The sequence below is a fragment of the Chiloscyllium plagiosum genome, unplaced genomic scaffold (genome assembly GCF_037043375.1).
Source record: "Chiloscyllium plagiosum isolate Xiang-an unplaced genomic scaffold, Cpla_swu_hap1 HiC_scaffold_33, whole genome shotgun sequence".
Lineage (NCBI taxonomy): Eukaryota > Metazoa > Chordata > Chondrichthyes > Orectolobiformes > Hemiscylliidae > Chiloscyllium > Chiloscyllium plagiosum.
The window spans coordinates 9256910-9280633 of NW_028270171.1; the positions used below are offsets into that span (position 1 = coordinate 9256910).

General features: G+C 45.6%; 2 protein-coding genes and 1 pseudogene across 3 annotated transcripts in view; 2 read left to right on the top strand and 1 right to left on the bottom strand.

Annotated features, from left to right (window-relative positions):
• Window positions 1–23724, bottom strand: part of LOC122542187 (epidermal growth factor receptor kinase substrate 8-like protein 1) — a 104817-nt gene that overhangs the window by 78764 nt on the left and 2329 nt on the right. The window contains exons 1-2 of one of the 2 annotated variants that reach the window (XM_087978266.1): window positions 13468–13486; window positions 7658–7727 (exon numbers count right to left, since the gene is read on the bottom strand). In XM_087978266.1, coding sequence (XP_087834392.1) covers window positions 7658–7701 — 44 coding nt within the window. In that variant the 5' untranslated portion in view covers window positions 7702–7727; window positions 13468–13486. Of the gene's footprint in view, window positions 1–7657; window positions 7728–13467; window positions 13487–23724 lie in introns of those variants that run through there. The other variant, XM_043679636.2, reaches the window with a different exon arrangement.
• LOC122542188 (large ribosomal subunit protein eL37-like) lies at window positions 13260–13620 on the top strand (annotated as a pseudogene).
• shank1 (SH3 and multiple ankyrin repeat domains 1) overlaps window positions 22909–23724 on the top strand; it is a 534917-nt gene continuing 534101 nt past the window's right edge. The window contains exon 1 of the mRNA XM_087978262.1: window positions 22909–23469. The gene's annotated coding sequence lies outside the window, so the exon portion shown is untranslated. The remainder of the gene's footprint in view (window positions 23470–23724) is intronic.

The following is a 23724-nucleotide window of genomic DNA, read 5'->3' on the forward strand; positions in this document are numbered from 1 at the left end:
CCCTCTGGGGCAGTAGGTTCCACAGATTCCCAACCCTCTGGGAGAAATAGTTTCTCCTCATCTCTTGTTTTGAACCGACCTCCTCTCACTCTATACCCATGACCTCTTGTTCTCAACTGTCCCACAAGGGGAAGCATCAGTCCGACTGCCAAGGCCAGTCAAAAAATACCCACCGGACCATCCACCAGTTCTATCCCAAACATTTCTTCTTACAGAACAAATCTTTTTAGAATTAATAAGAATTAATGAAAATAATAAACATTTTGTTGGTAAGTTTATGCGCATTTATTTTAAAAAACATGTTAGTTCATGTCAAAATTATTGACATTTTCATATTATTTGCATTGATACCTCAAGAGAGCATATTTATTTGGAATGTTGCATAATCATTTCAGTTATCCACTTTTGAAAAAAATAGTCTTTGCATCCATATTATTAAAGCAAGATGAAGAGGAATATAAGTAATTACTTGGTAGTGTGGAACATGTTTATTGCTATTAAAAAGAATTTTTGAAGCATTCTGTCTTCCACTCATCAGGACAGATTGCAAGAATGCCAAGCTTCAAAAGCTGCAACAATTGATACAGCAGGTGAAAAAGGGTGCTGATTGGTTGCCAAGTCCACTTCTGATTGGTTGAGGCATTGTCATAGGAAATGCACAAGGATTGTCCCCCACGTTATTGTGAATTCAAAAAACAAGGATGGTGCAATATCTGGGCTTGCAAGGCAGCTTATTCTGCTTTCTAGAAGTTACATAGATACACACACAGTAGGCTATGTGCTGTAAGAGAATGGGACGTGTCCAGGCATTGAACCGGTAGAGACAAGCCTGGGAGAAGAATCGCTCCTGAGGGCATTTGCCGTGGCAACGCCTCGTCCAATCATAGAACATAGAACAGTACAGCATAGTACAGGCCCTTCTGCCCTCAATGTTGTACTGACCTTTTTTCCTAATCTAAGATCAAACTAACCTACATACCCTCCTCGGATGCTCAGATACACTCAAATACACACACTCACATACACACACACTCACATTCACACACACTCACATTCACGTACACAGTCTCTCTCTCTCTCTCACACACACACTCACATACGCACTCACACACACACTCACACATTCACGTACACGCACGCACACTCATGCACACATTCATGTACACACACACTCACACACTCTTTCACACGCACACTTAATCACACACACTCACTCTCATTCACGGAACGTGAACAGATAGCTACAGTACACAGCAAAGGAACGCAAATGGTGAATGTCAGTCTTTATTGGACGGAGCAGGGTGGAGGGAGTATAAAAGGTAGGAAGTTGTGCTGTAATAGAACATAGAACATAGAAAAGTACAGCACAGAACAGGCCCTTTGGCCCACGATGTTGTGCCGAGACTTAATCCTAATGTAAAGTATAGTAACTTAACTTACGCACCCCTCAACTCACTGCTATTCACGGGCATGTCCAGCAGTCGCTTAAATGTCCCCAATGACTCTGCTTTCACCACCACAACTAGCAACGCATTCCATGCATTCACAACTCTCTGCATAAAGAACCTACCTCTGATGTCCCCTTTATACCTTCCTCCTAATATCTTCAAACTATGACTTCTCGTACCAGTCAATCCTGCCCTGGGGAAAAGTCTATGGCTATTGACTCTACCTATTCCTCTCATTATGTTGTACACCTCGGTCAGGTCTCCTCTCTTCGTCCTTCTCTCCAGAGAGAAAAGCCCAAGCCTATTCAACCAAAGGATTCTGGGTAATCCAAGATGGAGGATGGGAAAAATTTCTGGCTGTAAGAGCTGCTCCTTATTTTGAAGTATTTTAGGTATGGAGGTGATTTCCTCGAATTCCAGGAGCAGCAATTACTGTTTTATATGCTGTTGCATTGTTTTGGAAGTTTGGGGAAAAAAAGTCAAAACAACAGCAGTTTAAAAGGGAGAAGAGCAGACAAAGGAAGCACATGGTGAGGACAATGCAGGAGGGAGAGAGAGAGAGAGAGCGAGAGAGAGAACCTGCCCTGGGGTCGGGGAGTCCAGAACTAGAGGGCATAGGTTTAGGGTGAGAGGGGAAAGATATAAAAGAGACCTAAGGGGCAACGTTTTCACGCAGAGGGTGGTACGTGTATGGAATGAGCTGCCAGAGGAAGTGGTGGAGGCTGGTACAATTGCAACATTTAAGAGGCATTTGGATGGGTATATGAATAGGAAGGGTTTGGAGGGATATGGGCTGGGTGCTGGCAGGCGGGACTAGATTGGGTTGGGATATCTGGTCGGTATGGACAGGTTGGACTGAAGGGTCTGTTTCCATGCTATACATCTCTATGACTCTCTGACTCTCTTCATAAGGCAAGCCCTCCAGTCCAGTCTGTATCCTGGTAAACCTTCTTTGCACCCTCTCCAAAGCCTCTGTATCTCTCCTATAATAGGGCGACCAGAACTGGACACAATATTCCAAGTGTGGTCTCACCAGGGACTTGTAGAGCTGCAGCAAAACCTTGTAGCTCTTAAACTCAATACCCCTGTTAATGAAAGCCAAACCACCATATGCTTTCTTAACAACCCTATCCAACGTTTAGGGATCTATGTACTTGCACACCCAGATCCCTCTGTTCCTCCACTCTGCCAAGAATCCAGTCTTTAATCCTATATTCAGCATTCGAGTTCGACCTTCTAAAATGTATTATTTTGCATTTATCCAGGTTGAACGCATTCTGCCATTTCTCAGCCCAGCTCTGCATCCTGTCTATGTAGCGCTGCAGCCTGCAGTAGCCCTCTATACTATCAACAATATCTTCAGCCTTTATGTTATCTGCAAATTTACTAACCCATCCCTCAACCTCCTCATCCAAATCATTTATAAAAGCTACAAAGAGCAGAGGCCCAAGAACAGAGCCCTGCGGGACTCCACTCAACACTGTCCTCCAGGTAGAATACTTTCCATCTATAACCATTCTCTGCCTTCTGTCAGCCAGCCAATTCTGAATCTAGATAGCCAAATCTCCCTGTATCCCATACTTCCTGACTTTATGAATGAGCCTACCATGGGGAACCCTATCAAATGTCTTGCTGAAATCCACATCCACCGCTCTACCGTCGTCAACCTGTCTTGACACCTCCTCAAAGAACTCAATAAGATTTGTGAGGCATGACCTGCCCCTCACAAAGCCATGCTGACTGCCTTTAATCACAGTGTGCTTTGCCAAATAGTCATAAATCCTATCCCTCAGAATTCTTTCCACAACTTTGCTGACCACAGACGTAAGACTGACTGGTCTGTAATTACCAGGGATTTCCCTATTACCCTTCTTGAAAAGAGGAACAACATTCGCCTCCTTCCAATCCTCCGGAACGACTCCCGTGGAGAGTGAGGAGGCAAATATCCTCGCCAGCGGTTAGCAACCTTCTTTCTCGCTTCCCGGAGCAGCCTAGGATAAATCTGGTCTGGCTCTGGGGTCTTATCAATCTTAATGTTTTCCAAAATTTCCAGCACATCATCTTCATCAATCTTGATCTGGTCAAGACTGTATCCCAGCTCCAAAAGCTCCTCATTTACAACATTTATAAGAGTGAGTGTGAGTGCGAGTATGTGAGTGTTAGTATGTGAGTGTTAGTATGTGAGTGTTAGTATGTGAGTGTTAGTATGTGAGTGTTAGTATGTGAGTGTGTCTGAATGCTAATTTATGTCTGATCTGTGTGTTTGTGTGTATGTATGTGAATATGTGAGAATATGTGTACGTGTGTGGATGTGAGTGTGTGCGTGAGTGTGTGTGAATATGCAAGTGTGTGAGAGAATATATGAGAGTGTGTGTGCGTGTTTGTGTGTGTGAATATGTAAGTGTGTGTGTGAGAATATGAGAGTGTGTGTGCATGTATGTGTGTGTGTACGTGTGCGTGTGAGAATATATGAGAGTGTGTACGTGTGAGTGTGTAAGTGAGACTCGACAGGGATTACAGATTAATCTTCAGGATATTGCTGTGAAAAACCCAAGATGAAACAAATACATGAGAAAAAAGTATTTATTTAAATTGAAGAGCTTTGCATCAAAGTCATCGAGGGGGCAAAAAGTCACAGAGGTGGTCTGACTAACCCTGGTGAATCAGGCACAACATTATTGAATGGAAGGGAAAGTAAGCTGAAGGGGCTGAATGGCCTGACTCTGTTCCGCTTGATTGATGAGATGGTTAGCATTCCTGGTCAGGACACAGAGGGTGGGTGTGTTGACTGATAATTGGATGGAATGCTTGCATGGATCAGAGCGAGTGGTTGGAGGCGGTGATCAGAAATCTCTAGGAATATGACCCACAGAAGTGGTAATGCTGATGTGTATTTTTAGACTTGACAGAAAGGCGGCAACCCCCATCTGCATTAACCTGTTTCACATGGCGCTGTGTGTCAGGAGCCTCGCAAACATTGATACAGTGGTACCCAATCTATTATCTAGTGTTACCAACACAATGAGTCATGAAGATGTGAGCAGGTTTCAATATGAACATTGCCTCCAGCCTTGAAACTAGGCTGCCTGCCAACCAGAGCGTAGCTATTTGATTCAACAAAGGCAAGGGCTGGGAGGATTGGGGCGAGTTCTCTGGATTGACGGGTATTCAGGCAGAATAAGGAGGTGAGGAGACACTCAAACATTTTGTTCCTGTTGACAGTTTGCACAATGCCCAGCATTGTCCAGCCGCACAAAAACAAACCAGCAACAAACTTAGTCAGAAGAACGGCATGTATCATATAACACTTCACCACTACTGTCAGAAGAGTCCCGAAGGATTTCGCTTTCCCTCCGAATTACTTTGAAGTGTGTTTTTAATTCATTTCTTGGGCGTGGACATCACCAACCACCTGGTATTTATAGCCCGTCCTGGCCTTTCCAAAAGTGGGTGCTGGCATACCTGTTTGATCCCAATCTACATGAGGTAGGGACATCATTGGATGTCAGGAATGTGGTGCTGGAAAAGCACAGCCGGTCAGGCAGCATCTGAGGAGCAGGAGAGTTGACGTTTCGGACAAAAGCTCCTCGGATGCTGCCTGACCAGCTGTGCTTTTCCAGCACCACACTCTCGACTCTGATCACCAGCATCTGCAGTCCTCGCTTCCTCCTACATCGCTGGGTGGTTAGCTCTGCTGTTTCACAGCATCAGGGACCCAGCTTCGATTCCTACCTTGGGAGTCTGCCTGTGTGGAGTTTGTCACAATGATCTTTCACTATAAATTCTTGTCCTATTATCCCACCCCACTAGCTACCTGACGAAGGAGCTGTGCTCCGAAAGGCTTGTACTTCCAAATAAACCTGTTGGACTATAACCTGGTGTTGTGTGATTTTTAACTTTGTTCACCCCAGTCCAACACCGGCACCTCAACATCACGTGTGGAGTTTGCATGTTCTCCTTGTGTCTGCAGGGGGTTCTCCGGGTGTTCGGGTTTCCTCCCACAGTCCAAGGATGTGCAGGTTAGGGTGGGTTGGCCATGCTAAATTGCCCCATAGTGTTCAAGGGGTGTGCAGGCTAAGTGGGTTAGCCATGGGAACTGTAGGATGATGGGGTGAGCCTGGGTGAGATGCCCTTTGGAGGGTTCATATTGACTCGATAGGCTGAATGGCCAGCTTCCACACACTAGGGGATTCAGTCATCCATAATCCTCTGTGGGATGAAGTTCCAGGATTTTGACCCAGCGACAGTGAAGGAACGGCGAGATATTTCCAAGTCAGGACGGTGAGTGGCTCGGAGGGGAACTTGCAGGGGGGTGGTGTTCCCAAGGATCTGCTGCCCCTTGTCCTTCTCGATGGAAGTGGGTTTGGAAGGTGCTGTTGGGATCTTGGCAAGTTCCTGCAGTGGGCCTTGTGGCAAATGTGGCAGCCATAACTGTGCATCGAAAGATCCCACACAAGTTCAGCTAAATAGCAGTGGAGGAAGTGGGATTTTAAGTCGGGACGATCCGATTACAGAGGCCAGAGAAACTGGGAACGATCACCATGAGGAAGTTCTACAGAGCTGAAAACTGCAAGTTCAAAACTGTGAAGGGGTGTTGATGGAGTAAATAAGGAGAATCCATTCCCACAAAAAGGAGGGTCTTCAACCAGATGAGAAATATTAACGAAAAGAAGAGCCAGGAGGGTCTCTAGGGAGATTTGTTTTGTTTTCGGTGAGCTGTGCTCTAGAGTGTGCTGCCCCAAATGCAGCATCAACCTTAACCCGTATCAGGTTAAAGGGGAATCATTGACAGGTCTATGGGGGCACTAGCAGGAAGAATGGGCTCAGTGTGGGACACAGCCACCACACGCACAATGGGCCAAATGGCCTCCTTATGCAGATTCTCCGGAAGGAGCTTGGATCCAGTTATGACACAGTCTGAAACACAGAATGGAAGCAATATCCGGGGGCAAAAAAGATCCTAAGTATCCTGAGAAGTTAACATTCAGCAGAGATAATATCAGAGGAGTCAGGACTAATTGGCTTTTTTCACTGGAGCGTGGGAGGTTGAGGAGGTGACCTTGTAGAGATTTATAAAATCACGAGGGGCATAGATAAGGTGAATGGCAGGTGTCTAGGGTGGGAGATTTCAAGGCCAGGGACATATTTTTAAGATGACAGGAGACAGCTTTAAAAGAGACACGAGGGGGAAATCTTTTTATGCTGAGGGTGTTTCGTGTGTGGAATGAACTTCCAAAGGAAGTGGTGGATGCAGGTACAGTTACAAAGTTTTAAAGACATTTAGATAAGTACATAAATAGGAAAGGTTTAGAGGGATATGGCCAAGCGCAGGCAGGTGGGACTAGTTTAGTTTGGGATTATGGTCGACATGGACTGGTTGGACTGAAAGGTCTGTTTCCCTGCTGTATGAGTCTACGACACTGCTTAACAGTCGAAGCAAATCTGTGGTATTCTTGGTAGTTGTCAACTCGACTGCCTTCGATTCCCAGAGACACGCATTAGCACAAGCACACACTCTGATATCCACACCCCAATATATGTTCACTCCGTCACAAACAAAGACAAGACCCACACAAAGACTCACACACATAAACTCACAAACACAAACTTCCAGACACTCACACATACATGTTATCACATACCCAGAAGAGGCAGGCAGGAGGCTGGAAGAATACAAGAAACCAGGGAGCATTAGGAGGTGGAGGAGTCAATGTTTCGGGTATAAACCTTCTTCAGGACTCTGAGGAAGGGTTACTTCTGAAACGTTGACTTCTCCACCCACTGATGCTGCCTGGCTTGCTGCATTCTTCCAGCCTTCTGACTGTCTATTTTGTATTCCAGCATCCAGCATCTGCAGGTTTTTTGTCTCAAATCACACACACACACACACACACACACACACACACACACACACACACACACACACACACACACACACACACACACACACACACACACACACACACACACACACACACACACACACACACACACACACACACACACACACACACACACACCTGCTTTGCATTACATCAACACATTTAAAACATACAGCAGAAAGCCCTTTGTTGACCACACACTGAGACATAATGATTTAACCACACTCTTGTCACTCACTCAGTTAAACCCACTGTAATCACACAGCCTCAACAAATGACACACACAGCTACCAGGCACAGCATGAAGTCAGAAAGCTAGGTGCTTACCCATATTGGAGCATTCCCTTTAGGTCTTTGGACCCGTAGCTCATCGCTGATCTGTTGATGTGGCAAAATCCTGAAGGGAAAATATTGAAAGGACTTAGTAAAGTGGAAACGAAAGGATTGTGCAGTCACCCTGATCTCACATACACACACTCGCTCTCTATCATTGATTTATCCCAGAATGTTTGTGACCTTAAAAAAAAGATCAATTCCAATCACTTTCAGGAATTAATTAGTGGGAAATGCAACTTACAATCAGAAACAGTGAGACATCTATATACATTAATCTAATGTTGTTGTGGTTGTGTTCGCCGAGCTGGGAATTTGTGTTGCAGACGTTTCGTCCCCTGTCTAGGTGACATCCTCAGTGCTTGGGAGCCTCCTGTGAAGCGCTTCTGTGATCTTTCCTCTGGCATTTATAGTGGTTATGTATGCCACTATACCGCTATAAATGCTGGAGGAAACATCACAGGAGCGCTTCACAGGAGGCTCCCAAGCACTGAGGATGTCACCTAGACAGGGGACGAAACACAAATTCCCAGCTCGGCGAACAGAACCACAACAACGAGCACCCGAGCTACAAATCTTCTCACAGACTTTGAACATTAATCTAATTTTTAAAAATAATGTTTGGATCGAAAACACAGATTAAAAATTTACGTTTTCTTCCTCGTGTTCAATTTTAAGTGTCCCCGTCAGCTGCATTTTGCCCCATGATGGTTTCTTTTAAAAAGTCTTGAATTCTGATGTACACGTTTAAGGGGAGAGGGGGAAAGTTCAAAGGAGATGTGAGGGACAAGGTTTTATACACAGAGAGTGGTAGGAGTGTGGAACGCGCTGCCAGGGGAGGTGGTGGAGGCTGATACAATAGGGGCATTTGAGGGGCTTTTAGATAAGCCCACGAATAGACAAGGAATGGAGGGATATGGACCAAGGGCAGGCAGAAGGGATTAGTTTAATTTGGCATCATGTTCGGCACAACATCATGGGCCGAAGGGCCTGTTCCTGTGCTAGACTGTTCTATGATCTACAACATTGTGGGCCGAAGGGCCTGTTCCTGTTCTGTATGGTTCTATGTTCTACAACATCGTGGGCCGAAGGGCCTGTTCCTGTGCTATACTGTTCTATGCTCTACAACATCGTGGGCCGAAGGGCCTGTTCCTGTTCTGTATGGTTCTATGTTCCAATTTAAAAATCCCACAACATCAGGTTATAGTCCAACAGGTATACACAGAAGATTTCCAACGAAACCTTTTGGACTATAACCTGGTGTTGTATGATTTTTACCTTTGTCCACCCCAGTCCAACACCAGCACCTCTTCATCATATCCCCTAACGCACAGTATAGCAAAATGAAAGTTAAAGCAATTTTGTTTGAATGAGACATCTTTGTCTACCCTTGCGTCAGAAAAATGACAATAGATCTTCACATCTTTTTCTTTTGTTCTGTGACAATGAATTGCTGCCAGCAGTTAATTCACACTCTTTAGAGTCAAATCATTCACTCCCATTGTGTGGAACACCAGTGAATTTCTGTGTTCCCATTGTCCGGGGTAACAAAAATTGAGCTCTTTCTCACTACATTTTTAGTTTTCCACAGCTACCATCCAAACTTCGAAACTCTTCCCTCATTGGAGTAAATCCCAATCGACCTCATTCCGTTCCGCTCGGTGGATTCTGAACAGATTCAATTACTTTCCATTCATTGCTCATGACTGGAATACGAAACAAATTCCTTCTCATTCATCTGATCCGTACAGAATTCCAATAGGCTAACAATGCTTCACTGAACATGGGTTCAAGTTTCACACACTTTAGAAACATGAGATAAATTCTAAACTGGGACCCCCAGCACCACATTGTCGGAGAGATACTATCTGTCAGACGCGGAGTTAAATAAATGACCCTCTGCCCTCTCAGTCGGATGTGAAAGATACAAGGACCACGGTTCAGGTGCAGGGGACCACACCCTGTATTCCTGGATCAATATTGAACCTTCAACCTGTGTCACCAAAACAAGCTGTTTGATCATGAAAACATGGGGCTTGTGGGATCTTTCTGTGCGCAGCTTGGCTGCTGTGTTGGATATATTGTGGATGCACTTCACAGAAATATAGAAACTAGGAGCAGGAGTAGGCCATTCGGCCCTTCGAGCCTGCTCTGCCATTCATGGCTGATCACCCTACTCCTGTTCCTGCTTTGATATCCTTTAAAATCTTTCGCCCTCAGCGCTTCAGAAATCCTTCATTTTGCTGCTAAGTGGCTTGGGCTGTTTGGGGGTAATGAAAGGTGCCACATAACTGCACTTTTTGTTCCTTCTAATTAATCCTAATTGTAGAGAAACTTCTTAGATGAACCATCTATTTTCCCAGGAGCATCAGAGGCTGAGGGGTGACCTTCTAGGAGTTTTCAAAATTGTGAGGGACATGGATAGGGTGAATAGTCAAGGTCTTTTCCCTGGAGTGGGGGAGTCCAGAACTAGAGGTTAAGGTGAGAGGGGAAAGATTTAGAAGGGACCTAAGGGGCAACTTTTTCACACAGAGGGTGGTGTGTGTATGGAATGAGCTGCCAGAGGAAGTGGTGGAGGCTGGTACAATTACAGCATTTAAAAGGCATCAGGATGGGTATATGAATAGGAAGGATTTGAGGGATATGGGCCAAGTGCTAACAAATGGGGCTAGATTAATTTAGGATATCTGGTCGGCACGGTCAAGATGGATTGAAGGGTCTGTTTCCATGCTGTACATCTCTATGTCTCTCTGACTCTAAATGGTTGTGGAGATTGCCAATCCCTATGGCAGTTCCCATGGCAACACTGTGACCAATCAGAGTCTCCCTGCCTGACCTGAGGTTAATCAGAAAGTTAAGATTGACAGTTAATGGATCCAACTGCGTCTTCATGCCAGGCACAGTTCAAACCACTTGGTTTCCTGCTGTGTAAAGTGATATTCCCTTTCTGAGTTTGATTTCTTGTGTCCCAGTCCCAGTGCAAGACAAAAATCTTTTGACTTCGTGTCTCTTTATAGCAACATAATATTCTGCACTGATTACGCATTTATTTTAAATAGGAAACACTACTTGTTTTAAGTAGGAAATATTTTTATTTCTTTTTGACATTCCACGTATGGGTTAAAGTCATTCGAGATAAGATGAAAGGGTTTTCAAATTTAATTTCAAGATGGAAAGTGAACTCAAGCTATTTCTGGAATAACTTGTCAAATTAATTAATCAATTAATTAATTAACAGCTCTGCTAATTAAATCGATTAAGCTATCAGACACCAGAAGTTCAAATGTGCACTACTAGCCTTGGCAGAAGTGTGACTCTGAAAATGAGTGTTAACTTATTCAATGGTGTGTTGTGCAAATTTGTTGGATAAAGTTTTTACTTCTGGGGTATCGTAGCTGGCTTTGAAAACTGAGCAAATTGGCAAAGATTGAAAGATTTACAAAAATCTTTACTCTCGGTCAATTTGTGTTTGCATCTGGCAATATTACAGATGGCAACTCAGATGGTCTGGTGATTATTCTGAAATTCAGCTCTAATTATTATCAAAGTGAGTCAGAAATGGCTGCTAAAGATACTCTGAAGGCTTTATACAGTTTTATTCCACCCTTCTCATTTTCTAACTATTCGGACAATTTTAGCACTTTCAGTTTCTGTGTAATTAACCCTTACAAGAATAAATCTGACCACCAGTTTTTAACCTGAACAAAAGTACAATAGCTGTTATTTATTCAATGCTAGTGAGACTGGAACTCACAACCTGCAAACCTTGCTCACTACTCTGCCTCATTCCCAATTTTGGGCCACTTGCTTCCTGTGAGTGGCAACAGGATGAAGCTATTAAGTGAGCTCCCACTCAATTGATGCAGAGGTGATTGCCATGAACTTTATCGGGAAGACAACAGGACTCCCACCCAGTGCACATCCGCCTAATTTAATGCCCTCCTTCCTCAATATTGCATGCAATTCTGGTCTCCTTCCTACTGGAAAAATGTTGTGAAACTTGAAAGAGTTCCAAAAAGATTTACAAGGATGTTGCCAGGGTTGGACGATTTGAGCTATAGGGAGAGGCTGAATAGGCTGGGGCTGTTTTCTCTGGAGCGTTGGAGGCTAAGGGGTGACCTTGTAGAGGTTTACAAAATCATGATTGGCATGGATAGGGTAAATAGACAAAGTCTTTTCCCTGGGGTGGGCGAGTCCAGAACTAGAGGGCATAGGTTTAGGGTGAGAGGGGAAAGATATAAAGGAGATCTAAGGGGCAACTTTTTCACGCAGAGGGTGGTACATGTATGGAATGAGATGCCAGATGGTGGAGGCTGGTACAATTGCAACTTTTAAGAGGCATTTGGATGGGTATATGAATAGCTGAAAATGTGTTGCTGGAAAAGCACAGCAGGTCAGGCAGCATCCAAGGAACAGGAGAATCAACGTTTCGGGCATAAGCCCTTCTTCAGGAATGAGGAAAGTGTGTCCAGCAGGCTAAGATAAAAGGTAGGGAGGAGGGACTGGGGGAGGAGCGTTGGAAATGGGATAGGTGGAAGGAGGTCAAGGTGAGGGTGATAGGCCGGAGTGGGGTGGGGGCGGAGAGGTCAGGAAGAAGATTGCAGGTTAGGAAGGCGGTGCTGAGTTCAAGGGATTTGACTGAGACAAGGTGGGGGGGGAGGGGAAATGAGGGATTCGGGCTTATGCCCGAAATGTCGATTCTCCTGTTCCTTGGATGCTGCCTGACCTGCTGCGCTTTTCCAGCAACACATTTTCAGCTCTGATCTCCAGCATCTGCAGTCCTCACTTTCTCCTGGGTATATGAATAGGAAGGGTTTGGAGGGGTATGGATCGGGTGCTGGCATGTGGGAGTAGATTGGGTTGGGATATCTGGGTGGCATGGACGGGCTGGACCAAAGGGTCTGTTTCCATGCTGTACATCTCTATGACTCTATGACTCACCACAGGGGAGGGCACTCAGTATCACCCATTGTGTGGTAAGGTCTCTAAGGCAACATGGAGAACGTTAACAGGGTGCTAATGTAATCATAAGCGGCCCCTATTGTTCAGCACCAAAATGGGCTATCGTTGCCTGCAGACATGGCGATGATTTTAATCACATGACACTTTGATGGCCTGTCAAATAAGGGCTCCCTTCACAAGTCAGACTTTCAGTGAAAGCTCAGCTGCCTACCGTTTCCTTTCTTTAATGGGATGTGGACATCACTGACAAGGTGCCCATTTCCTGCCCATCTCCGATTGCCCTTGGACTTGCCACAGCTGTTTTCAGTGGGCAATTAACAATTGGCCACATTGCTGCAGGTCTCAAGTCACATGTAGGCCAGACTGGGTATAAGGGCATTAGTGTACCAGAATAGGTTGGTACACGGAGCGATTGGAAGCAGGTGGATCTTACTGATTATGAGTTCCCTGATTGGGGCTGTTAACCTGTGGCAATCAGCGAGCCCTGGCTGACAGACAGAAACAGGCCTACGGCCATACTAGTCTGAAAATGCCTGATCGCGGAAGCTAAGCAGACTCAGGCCTGGTTAGTCCTTGGATGGGAGACTGCCTGGGAATACCAGGTACAGTAGGCTTTTGCTCTCAGGCACGCAGTGAAAATGATGAAGGGAACATCGTCAGTTGGTAAGAGGCGGAACAAGACCCACATACTTTGCCGGCGATGTGGGGCTAAGGCATTTCACCTGCAGAAATCCACCTGCGGCAAATGTGCCTACCCTGCCAAGAGAAACTGCTGTGCTTTTCCAGCAGTTTCTATAACTGGAGAATGAAGGCCAAAAGGAGAAGCAGGTCATATGAGGCACCTGAAGGTGGTGTATCGCAGATTCAGGAATGGATTCCGCGAGGGGACCACTCCGAAGCCAAGACGTTCAGCAATGGCTTCCTCCAGCATTGCATAAACTATCAGTGTATCTACACAACAAATAAAGTTCAAATTTGCAAAGTTATATAAAAAAAAGAAACAGGAGTGTCAGAAAGTCTCCTGACTTCAAGGACTGGCTCAGAGCTGGCCATCCCCAGCCAGTGTACTGCGCATGTGTGATTAAAGGGTGACTTGTTGGCGGGATACCAGCCCCTGTGCAGGATGCGGAGGTATCAGACTGGGGTGGACAAAGTCAGGAGTCACGTGACACCAGATTATAGTCCAACAGGTTTATGTGAAATCACAAGCTTTCGGAGCACCCTGAAATCTTGTGATTTCAAATGAACCTGCTGGACTATAACCTGGTGTCATGTGACTTCTGACTCAGTTATTTCAGTACAGCAATTGCTGGTAGTTTCATGGTTTGCATTGCTACAACAAGATTTCAATTTCCGATTTCACAGACTGAGTGTATGCCGGGCTGGGAAGTGAGCTTAAATCCCTTTGGGAAAAGCCTGGGAGTCGGGATTACCAGCCTGGCCACATTCCCAATTGGTTCCCACCTCCCTTAAAATGGCTAGACTACCGTAAGACTCTAGTTTCTAATAGGCTTATGACCAACAGAACCTGTCGACTCTCCCTATGGTGAAAGTGAGGAATGCAGTTACTGGAGATCAGAGTTTAGATTAGAGTGGTGCTGGAAAAGCACAGCAGGTCAGGCAGCATCCGAGGAGCAGGAAAATCGACATTTCGGGCAAAAGCCCTTCATCGGGAATGGCACAGGGGCTGCACGATGAGAGTGAGCCATGCACGATACAGCCAGTTGGGAGTGAAGGAAGCCTCTTTCTCCAGTGTTTACAGAATACATGCAGGAGCTGGCATAGAGGCAGGGAACTGGTTCCCCCGAAATCCGTCCTTTATAACTAGTGAGCAATCCACAGCACAGGTGTGTGCCTGTACATGCTGGCAACGGATCAGGAAGTGACAGGTGTGGCATGCAATCTTAAATCAGATGAAAACATTCAGATTCATTACGTCTGTAAAGGCTAAGCTTTTGCAAATGAGTAATGCAAATTGTGAATCAGTGTCTTTCACAAAGGGAATTAATATTATCAAAATTTCCTGTTGACATTACATCAATTCACTTTGTGCACACAGATGACGGCTACTGTTATTCTGTTAGCCCTTGCTGCTTCATTGTTGGGCAGTTGGAAGGAGAAAGTGAGGACTGCAGATGCTGGAGATCAGAGCTTAAAAATGTGTTGCTGGAAAAGCGCAGCAGGTCAGGCAGCATTAAAGGAGCAGGAGAAGGGCTTATGCCCAAAATGTCGATTCTCCTGTTCCTTTGATGCTGCCTGACCTGCTGCGCTTTTCCAGCAACACATTTTTAAGCAGTTAGAAGGTGAGGTTTACACAGAAACTAGGAGTGGGAGGAGACCACTCAGCCCTTCAACCCTGCTCTGCTATTCAATAGGATCACGGTTAAGCATCCACCCTGTTCCCGTTTTTTTCCCCTTTGAACCCTTTAGCTCCAAGAACTATATCGACCTTCTTTTTGAAACACTCAAAGTTTTGCCTCAACAACTTTCTATAGCAATGGTGAATTCCACAGACCAGGTGAAAGTGGGAACTGTTGTTGGAGATTAGAGTGGTGCTGGAAAAGCACAGCAGGTCAGGCAGCATCTGAGGAACAGGAAAGTCAATGTTTCGGGCAAAAGCCTTTCATTAGGAATGAGGCTGGGAGCCTCAGGGGTGGAGAGATAAATGGGAGGGGGGGGGGGGGTGAGGCTAGGGGGAAGGCAGCTGAGAGTGCAATAGATGGATAGAGGTGGGGGTAAAGGAGATAGGTCAGAGGGGAGGGTGGAGTAGATAGGTGGGATGGAAGATTGACAGGTGGGATTGGTCATGAGAACAGGTCAATTCTACAGACTCACTACTCTACAAGTGAAGAAATTGCTCCTCATCCCAGTCCTAAATAGCCTACCTCATGCCATTAGACCATCACTCCTCAGTCGCTGAGTACATCCTGAGTTTACCCAGGGCAAAAACAAGGACTGCAGATGCTGGAAACCAGAGTCTAGATTAAAGTGGTGTTGGAAAAGCACAGCAGGTCAGGCAGCATCCGAGGAGCAGGAAAATCGACGTTTTGGGCAAAAGCCCTTCATCAGGAATACAGGCAGAGAGCCTGAAGAGTGGAGAGATAAATGAGAGGAGGGTGGGGGTGGGGAGAAAGTAGCATAGAGTACAATAGGTGAGTGGGGGAGGGGATGAAGGTGATAGGTCAGAAAGGAGGGTGGAGTGGTTAGGTGGAAAAGAAGATAGGCAGGTAGGACAGGTCATGGGGACGGTGCTGAGTTGGAAGTTTGGAACTGGGGTGAGGTGGGGGAAGGGGAAATGAGGAAACTGTTGAAGTCCATATTGATGCCCTGAGTTTACCCTGTCCTGTCCTATTACTAACAAAAATCCAGAAATTTTGCGAGTGCAAATGTATCAATTGCCATCCCACCACCACACACACCCCTCCTCCACCCCACCCCACCCTATTCCCCGGCCAACATCTCTGCCTCTAGTTTTTATCAGTGCTCCAGTGATGCTCAGTGCAGGCTGGAGGGGAAGCACCTCATTTCCCACAAAGGGACTCCACAGCCTTCTGGACTCAACATCAAGTTCAACAATTTTAAGGTTTGAGGGACCTCTTCCCATGTCCTTACCCCAACCCCCCCACACCGGGCCTTGTTATCACATGGTCAGCTATTACACACATTCTGGATTAGAGTGGTGCTGGAAAAGCACAGCAGGTCAGGCAGCATCCGAGGAGCAGGAAAATGACGTTTCGGGCAAAAGCCCTTCATCAGAAATACTTTGGTCTGAAACGTCGATTTTCCTGCTCCTCGGATTAGATTACATTACATTACAGTGTGGAAACAGGCCCTTCGGCCCAACAAGTCCACACCGACCCGCCGAAGCGCAACTCACCCATGCCCCTACATTTACCCCTTACCTAACACTACGGGCAATTTAGCCTGGCCAATTCACCTGACCTGCACATCTTTGGACTGTGGGAGGAAACCCACGCAGACACAGGGAGAATGTGCAAACTCCACACAGTCAGTCGCCTGAAATGTTACCTCTGCTTTCTTTCTCTGCTGAGCTTTTCCATCACTTTCTGTTTTTGTTTCTGATTTCCAACATCTGCAGTTCTTTCAGTTTATATTTATCACTCTGTTATCTTTCACAAGTGATCACCACATTTCCATGGTGACCACTTAACTCTCTCTGTGTAAATTCTGAAATTACTGCCTGACAGGAGGCCCTTTGTCCTTTAACCAGTGCCTTAACACTATCTCAGGATGTCTCAAAATGTTTTATAGCCAACAAAATACTTTTTTTTAATATAGATTACTTACAGTGTGGAAACAGGCCCTTTGGCCCAACAAGTCCACACCGACCCGCCACCCACCCAGACCCATTCCCCTACACCTAACACTACAGGCAACTTAGCATGGCCAATTCACCTAACCTGCACATTTTTTGGGGGATTGTGGGAGGAAACCAGAGCAAACTCACGCAGACACAGGGAGAATGTGCAAACTCCACACAGCTAGTCTGCCAGAGGTGGGATATGAACTCAGGTCTCTGGCGCTATGAGGCAGCAGTGCTAACCACTGTGCCACCGTGCGGTTCACTGACACTCCCAGGTCAACAAAATTAACCATTTCATAAAAACCTTAGCAGCCATGTCCTTTTGAAAAGCCAACACGGATTGAACCCTTTTAAAAAAGCTTCTCATGAAAAATCACTGGATTCAAAACATTAACTCTGTTCCTCTCGCCACAGATGCTGCCAGACCTGCTGAGTTTCTGAAACAAATTCTGGTTTTGTTTCAGATCCCCAGCAACCTGTGTTCTTGGTTTTGTGTTATTATTGCACTGTAAAGGTTATTGTTTATACATCAGCTATAATATGGTCTGATGAAGAGTCACCCAGACTCGAAACATTAGCTTGCTCTCTCTCCACGGATGCTGCCTGACCCGCTGTGATCTCTAGCACTTATTGTTTTCAGTACAGGTTCCAAAATCTGCTGTAATTTGCTTCTGTGATATGACCCAGCATCGATAGTTTATTTCAACATTATAAGAGCGTAAGAGACAGAGGCAAGAGCAGGCTATTCGGCCCTATTGAATCTGCTGTACCATTCTACCCAAGCATGGCTAACTATCTCTCCAAGATCCATTTTGCTGTCTTCATCCGTAACCCTCAATTTCCCAACCAAGACATATCTCCACCCTCCCAAAACCCAACAGCAGAGAAATTTCAAGAGATTCATAACACAGAGTGAAGCCATTTCTCCTCATCTCAGTCCTAAACAGTTAGTCACTTCATTCCTGAGACTGAGATTCTCCAGCCAAGGGAATCAACTTCCATGTCTACCTTGTGGAATGTTGTGGAATTATAGATTCCCTACACTGTGGAAACAGGCCCTACGGTCCAATTAATCCACACCAACCCTCTGAAGAGTAACCCACCCAGACCCATTCCCATACCCTATAACTCTTCATTTACCCCTGACTAATGCACCTACCCTACACACCCCAGAACACTATGGGCAATTCCCCATGGACAATCCACCCTGACCTGCACATCTTTGGACTGTGGAAGCAAACCGGAGCACCTGGAGGAAACCCACGCAGACACGGGGAGAATGTGCAAACTCCACACAGACAGTCGCCTGAGGCGGGAATTGAACCCGGGTCTCTAGAGCTGTGAGGCAGCAGTGCTAACCACTGAGCCACCGTGCTGCTCTTTCAGCAAAACTGCAGGGAATATTGTTGGACAGGGCTCTGAAAGGGTTAATATTTCAGAGCGGGCACCACCCGCTGCCCTTTAGACTTTTAATAAGTTTGTTTATGGGATGCAGACATCGTTGGTTGGGCTCAGCATTTTCTGCCCATCCCTAATGACCCAGTGGGCAGGTAGGAACCAACCACATTGCTGTGTGTCACATGTGGGCCAGACCAGCTAAAGATGGCAGATTCCCCACCCTTAGGAGCGTCAGTGAACCAGATGTGTTTTTTGCAATGGATATTGGTACAACTGATTTTTGGATTTTTAGATTTTTAGTCACTGCAGAAATTCACCAAAGATCCTCAGGCAGTGCCTTCTAATCCCACACCCACTTCCATCTACAAGGGCAAGGGCAGTAGGCAGCATGGGAACACCATCATATCCCATCAATTTCCTCTCCAAGCCATTCATCATTTGACTTGGAAATATAACACCATTCCTTCTCTGTCTCTGGATCAAAATTCACTCCGTCAGGGTGTCGTGGGTCAACCCACAGCAAGTGAACATGAGCAATACAAGAAGACTGCTCATCCCCATCTTCTCAAGGGGCAACTAGGGACAGGCAATAAATCTTGGCCCAGTCAGTGACACCCACATCCCATGAGGGAGTAAACAAAAAAAACTCACCGCAACGGGATTTGAACCCGTGTCACCAGCTTGTTTTATTAGTCTCCTGACATTCCCACAGTGCAGCCACCTCCAATAGCTGTGTGTGTGTGTGTACATACATCTGTGTCTGTGTCTCTGTATGTGCGTCTGTGTGTGTCTATGTGTGTGTGTGTGTCTGTGTGTGTCTGTGTGTGTGTCTGTGTGTGTGTCTGTGTGTGTGTCTGTGTGTGTGTCTGTGTGTGTGTCTGTGTGTGTGTGTCTGTAAGTGTCTGTGTCTGTGTGCATGTGTGTGTATCTGTGTGAGTGTGTGTATTTGTATGTGTGTGTGTCTGTGTGTGTGTATCTGTGTTTGCGTGTGTGTGCATGTATTTGTCTGTGTCTGTATATCTGTGTGTGCCTGTGTGAGTGTTTGTGTGTCTGTGTCTGTGTATCTGTGTGTGTCTGTGCAGTCATCCAACAGTTTCTTATAACAGGAGAGTGAAACAGCGTAGTTTACTTTTCACTGTACTCATGTACTTGAACACACGTGACAATTAAAGCTTAAATCAAATCAAACCTGCTCCTCCTCATAGAGTCATACAGCACAGAAACAGACCCTTCGGCCCAATCATTCCATGCCGAACATAATCCCAAACTAAACTAGCCCCACCTCCCTGGTCCTGGCCCTTATCCCTCCAAACCCTTCCTGTTCATGTATTCATTTCAGTGTTTTTTAAACGTTGTCATTGTGCCTACGATCACAACTTCCACAGGAAGTTCATTTCACACGTGAACTATCCTCTGTGAAAAAAATATTGCCCCTCATGTCTTTTTTAAAATCTTTCTCCTTTCACCTTAAAAATGTGAAGCCCTTGTCTTGAAATCCCTCATCCGAGGGAAAAGACACCAACCATTAATCCTATCTATACCCCTCATGATTCTATAAACCTCTCAACCTCCTACGCTCCAGTGAAAAAAGTCCCAATCTCTCCTTCTAACTCAAACCCTCCATCCCTGGCAACATCCTGGTAAACCTCTTCCGAACCCTCTCCAGCTTCATAACATCCTTCCGATAACAGGGCGATCAGAACTTCCCACAGTGCTCCAGAAGAGGCCTCACCAATGTCCTGTACAACCTCAACATGACATCCCAGAATCGCTGGAACACTGCCAGTGGAGTGGCAACATCTCGCATAATTAATTGCTCCATGCAATAGACTGTACCTTATTAACCAAAATAAAGTCTTCTAGTTAGACCAGGATGTGTTTTTCCTTTCTTGCATGACACCGTGGATTTGAAGAGCTTTGTAGCAGCCCACCTTCATTATGAGCAGCAACTGATACAATATGACGAGCTGACCCTGCCCAGGAAACAAATAGCGACCTGATTTACTCAGTGCTGGACAACCCTTCACACATTGTGGGGTTAGACCACACATGGGGCAATACTCATCAGCCCCCAACCACGTCCCAGTCTCTGGACAGCACCTTCCAGCCCCCACCTCCTCTTCCCTTGCCCAAGGTTGTGGCCATCACACCATCCCCAGTGCTCGTCCCTGTCAATTTGCATGCTTTTCACATGAGATGCTGTTCGGAATATCGGTGCAGACTCAATGGGTCGAATGGACTCTTTCCACAATGTGAGATTCAATGATAGTACCCAGAGCAGAGGCCTGAGCATGCAATGTAGCCTGAGGACTATGCCCTCTTCCCCCCGCCCCCAACCCTGATGCCATTCTGAGGGGGTCCTGCCCTTTCTGAAGTGTTCTCTCTGTCTCTAATGAATCCAGGTCTCAGTTTCATGTCCCAGTGGCTGACTAATGACGTGATGGTAAAGGGCGAAACACTACATTCATTCACTGCCCTCATAAATATTCCTTCCTCGATGCGTAGCATAAGAAACAGGAATCAGATTAATACGTCATTCATCCAACTGCTGGCTGTGAGATCTGATGATATTGCTGCAATTATCTGAACAACACTACGTCATTCACTCTCCAGAGCATCCTGAGAAAGTCATGTGATTGTTGTATAAGAGAAAGATCTCCCTAACCCTCCCCAACTCACCACAAAAACATTCCATTTGGAATCATCGAATGAAACCAAACATTAGTTAGCCATTCAGCCCATTGAGTTTGTGGACTAGCCTGGACTATTCATTAAGGAGGGAGGGAGGGAGGACTATTCATTATTCCACTCACCCCTACTCTTTCACTGTAACACTACACATTTCCCTTTCTAAGTATTTATCCCATTCCTGGATGGGTATATGAATAGGAAGAGTTTAGAGGGATAAGGGCCAAGTGGGATTAGATTAATTTAGGATATCTGGTCAGCATGGACTGGTTGGGAGGAGGGGTCTGTTTCTATGTTGTACATCTCTCCGACTCCGAGATCTGCTTCCACTGTCCTTGCAGACAAGGTGTTCCAAATAATAACCTCAGACTCAAATAATTCTCAAATAATAAGGCAGCCAACATCATCAACGATTCCTCTCATCCCGGTTATAATCTCTTCCAACTTCCAAGGATACAGAAGCTTAAACAAACGTACTGACAGATTCAAGATCAGCTTCTTCCCCGCTGAATGAACCTCTCAAATTTTAAATCTAATGTCGATCTTGCTTTCTGTGCACCGTCTCTCCAGCTGTAACTTGGTATCCCTCCCTCTGTTCTATCACCTTAAGATCTTTAAGTCTTTGTATGGTATGATCTGCCTGTACCGCATGCAAAACAAAACTTTTCACTGTACCTAGGTACACGTGATAATAATTAATCAAATCAAATCAAATCTTCTACCCCAACCGGCTCATATGCCAACCATCTGCTATCCCCTGCCAGCCACCATAGGACACCCATTCTCCTGGTTTATCAAAGCCCCAGATTTCAACAGACTTGATAAATTGTTCCTTTAATCCTTCTCTACATGATGGAGAACAATCCCAGCTCCTCGGATTTCTCAGCATGACAGAAGTCCCTTATCCCCAGTCGCATTCGTATTAGGCTCTCTCTGACTCTCGCTCTCTCTCTCTCTCTCTCTCTCTCCTGTCCTTAAAAAACCACACATTCTTCTTCACACAAACTGAGTGCAATCCCTCAATTGATGGGTAACCAATCATTTGCAAATGACATTAATCAACAATGGCCCCGCCCTAGCCCAGAGCTGCTGAGGTCAATTGTAGCATCAAAACCAAACCCCTGCCTAAGACAGAGTTCTGAAAGCGTACACTACACACGGAGGATGCTCGGCCCATCACGCTTTACTGGCTCTCTGAAGCAGTTGTTGCTGTCAGTCCCATATTTGTGGGATTGGATGGTGGAATGCTAGTGTTGTGGTGGTTACATTACAGGATTAATAACCCATAGGCTAATGATGCGGAGACAAGGTTTGAATCCTGCCACAGGCACTGGCAGAATTTGAAATCAGTGAGTAAACCATGACCCTGATCATGGGAGCTATTAAGCAATTATTGTTTAAAAATTCATTGGGTCCAGTGTCCTTCAGGGAAGGAAACCTGCCTTCCTTATCCGGTCTGGCCTACACACGACTCTAGACTCTTTTACCTTTCCCTAAATTAAAGAGCAACTAGTGATAGGAGATAAATTCTGGCTTTACCCACTTCCAGGAAAGAATAAACATAAACTTTTATCATCCCAACTACATGTCTGAGTACTTTTTAAAGTTCTTTACAAACTTCAATTGTTTACATAGAATGTGCCAGATCCCACTAGTTCGCTGACTACAAACTTTGTCCCAGTCGCCCCCCTCCAGTGCTTTGCACGTTGCTTTTATTTCTGTCACTTCTTTATTTATTAGAGATCCACAGAACTCAACACAGTCTGGTCAGCACTGCCTGCTGTGTGTCCTCTAACCACTTAGAAGGACATAGGAAACAGGTATATCAGAACATCATCACCCACAAGTCGCACACACACACACGCAGTCTCTCTCTCTCACACACACACCACACACACTGACACACTCACAGACAGGAACAGACACTCACACATTCACAGTCACACAGACTCACAGACTGGCAGACATACACACACATACACACACACACACACTGGCAGACGCACACCAGCAGAGACACACACATTGGCAGACTCAGACATACGCACAGAGATACAGACAGACACTCACTCTCTCTCACATACAGACACTCTCTCACACACATGCAGACACATACAGATACTCGCTCACACACACACACACACAGACATACATACAGATACAGACAGGCAGATACTCTCTTTCACACACACACACACACTGACACTCTCTCTCACACACAGACATAGACAGACAGATACACATAAATATACACACACAGAAGCAAGCACACAGACACAAATACACACTCACACGCTCTCTCTTACACAGACATAAATACTCACACACACGAGACAATGGGTCAATGTGGAAGCAGAGTTCATTGGAGATTTTAACAGAGAGCCGGAGATACATCCGAAGGTGGTGAGGTCAGAGGACGACAGAGACAGGGCTGGTGAGTGGGGCTAGCTGGATGGCTCTTTTGGGAGCTGGTACAGACAGGCTGGGTGGAATGGCCTTATCCTGTACCATAAATTCTGTCATTCACCCCATGATGTGCTCTTTTCCATTGCAAATACGCAATGGAGAGGTACTAGCCATTGACCCATTCACTCATTAGTGAGCATCAGCCTGACGGTTACCATGCCTCAGAAGTGAGGTTGCACAAGGCAGATTGTCAATGATGTCCTTAGCTGGGGTGGGAATAGAA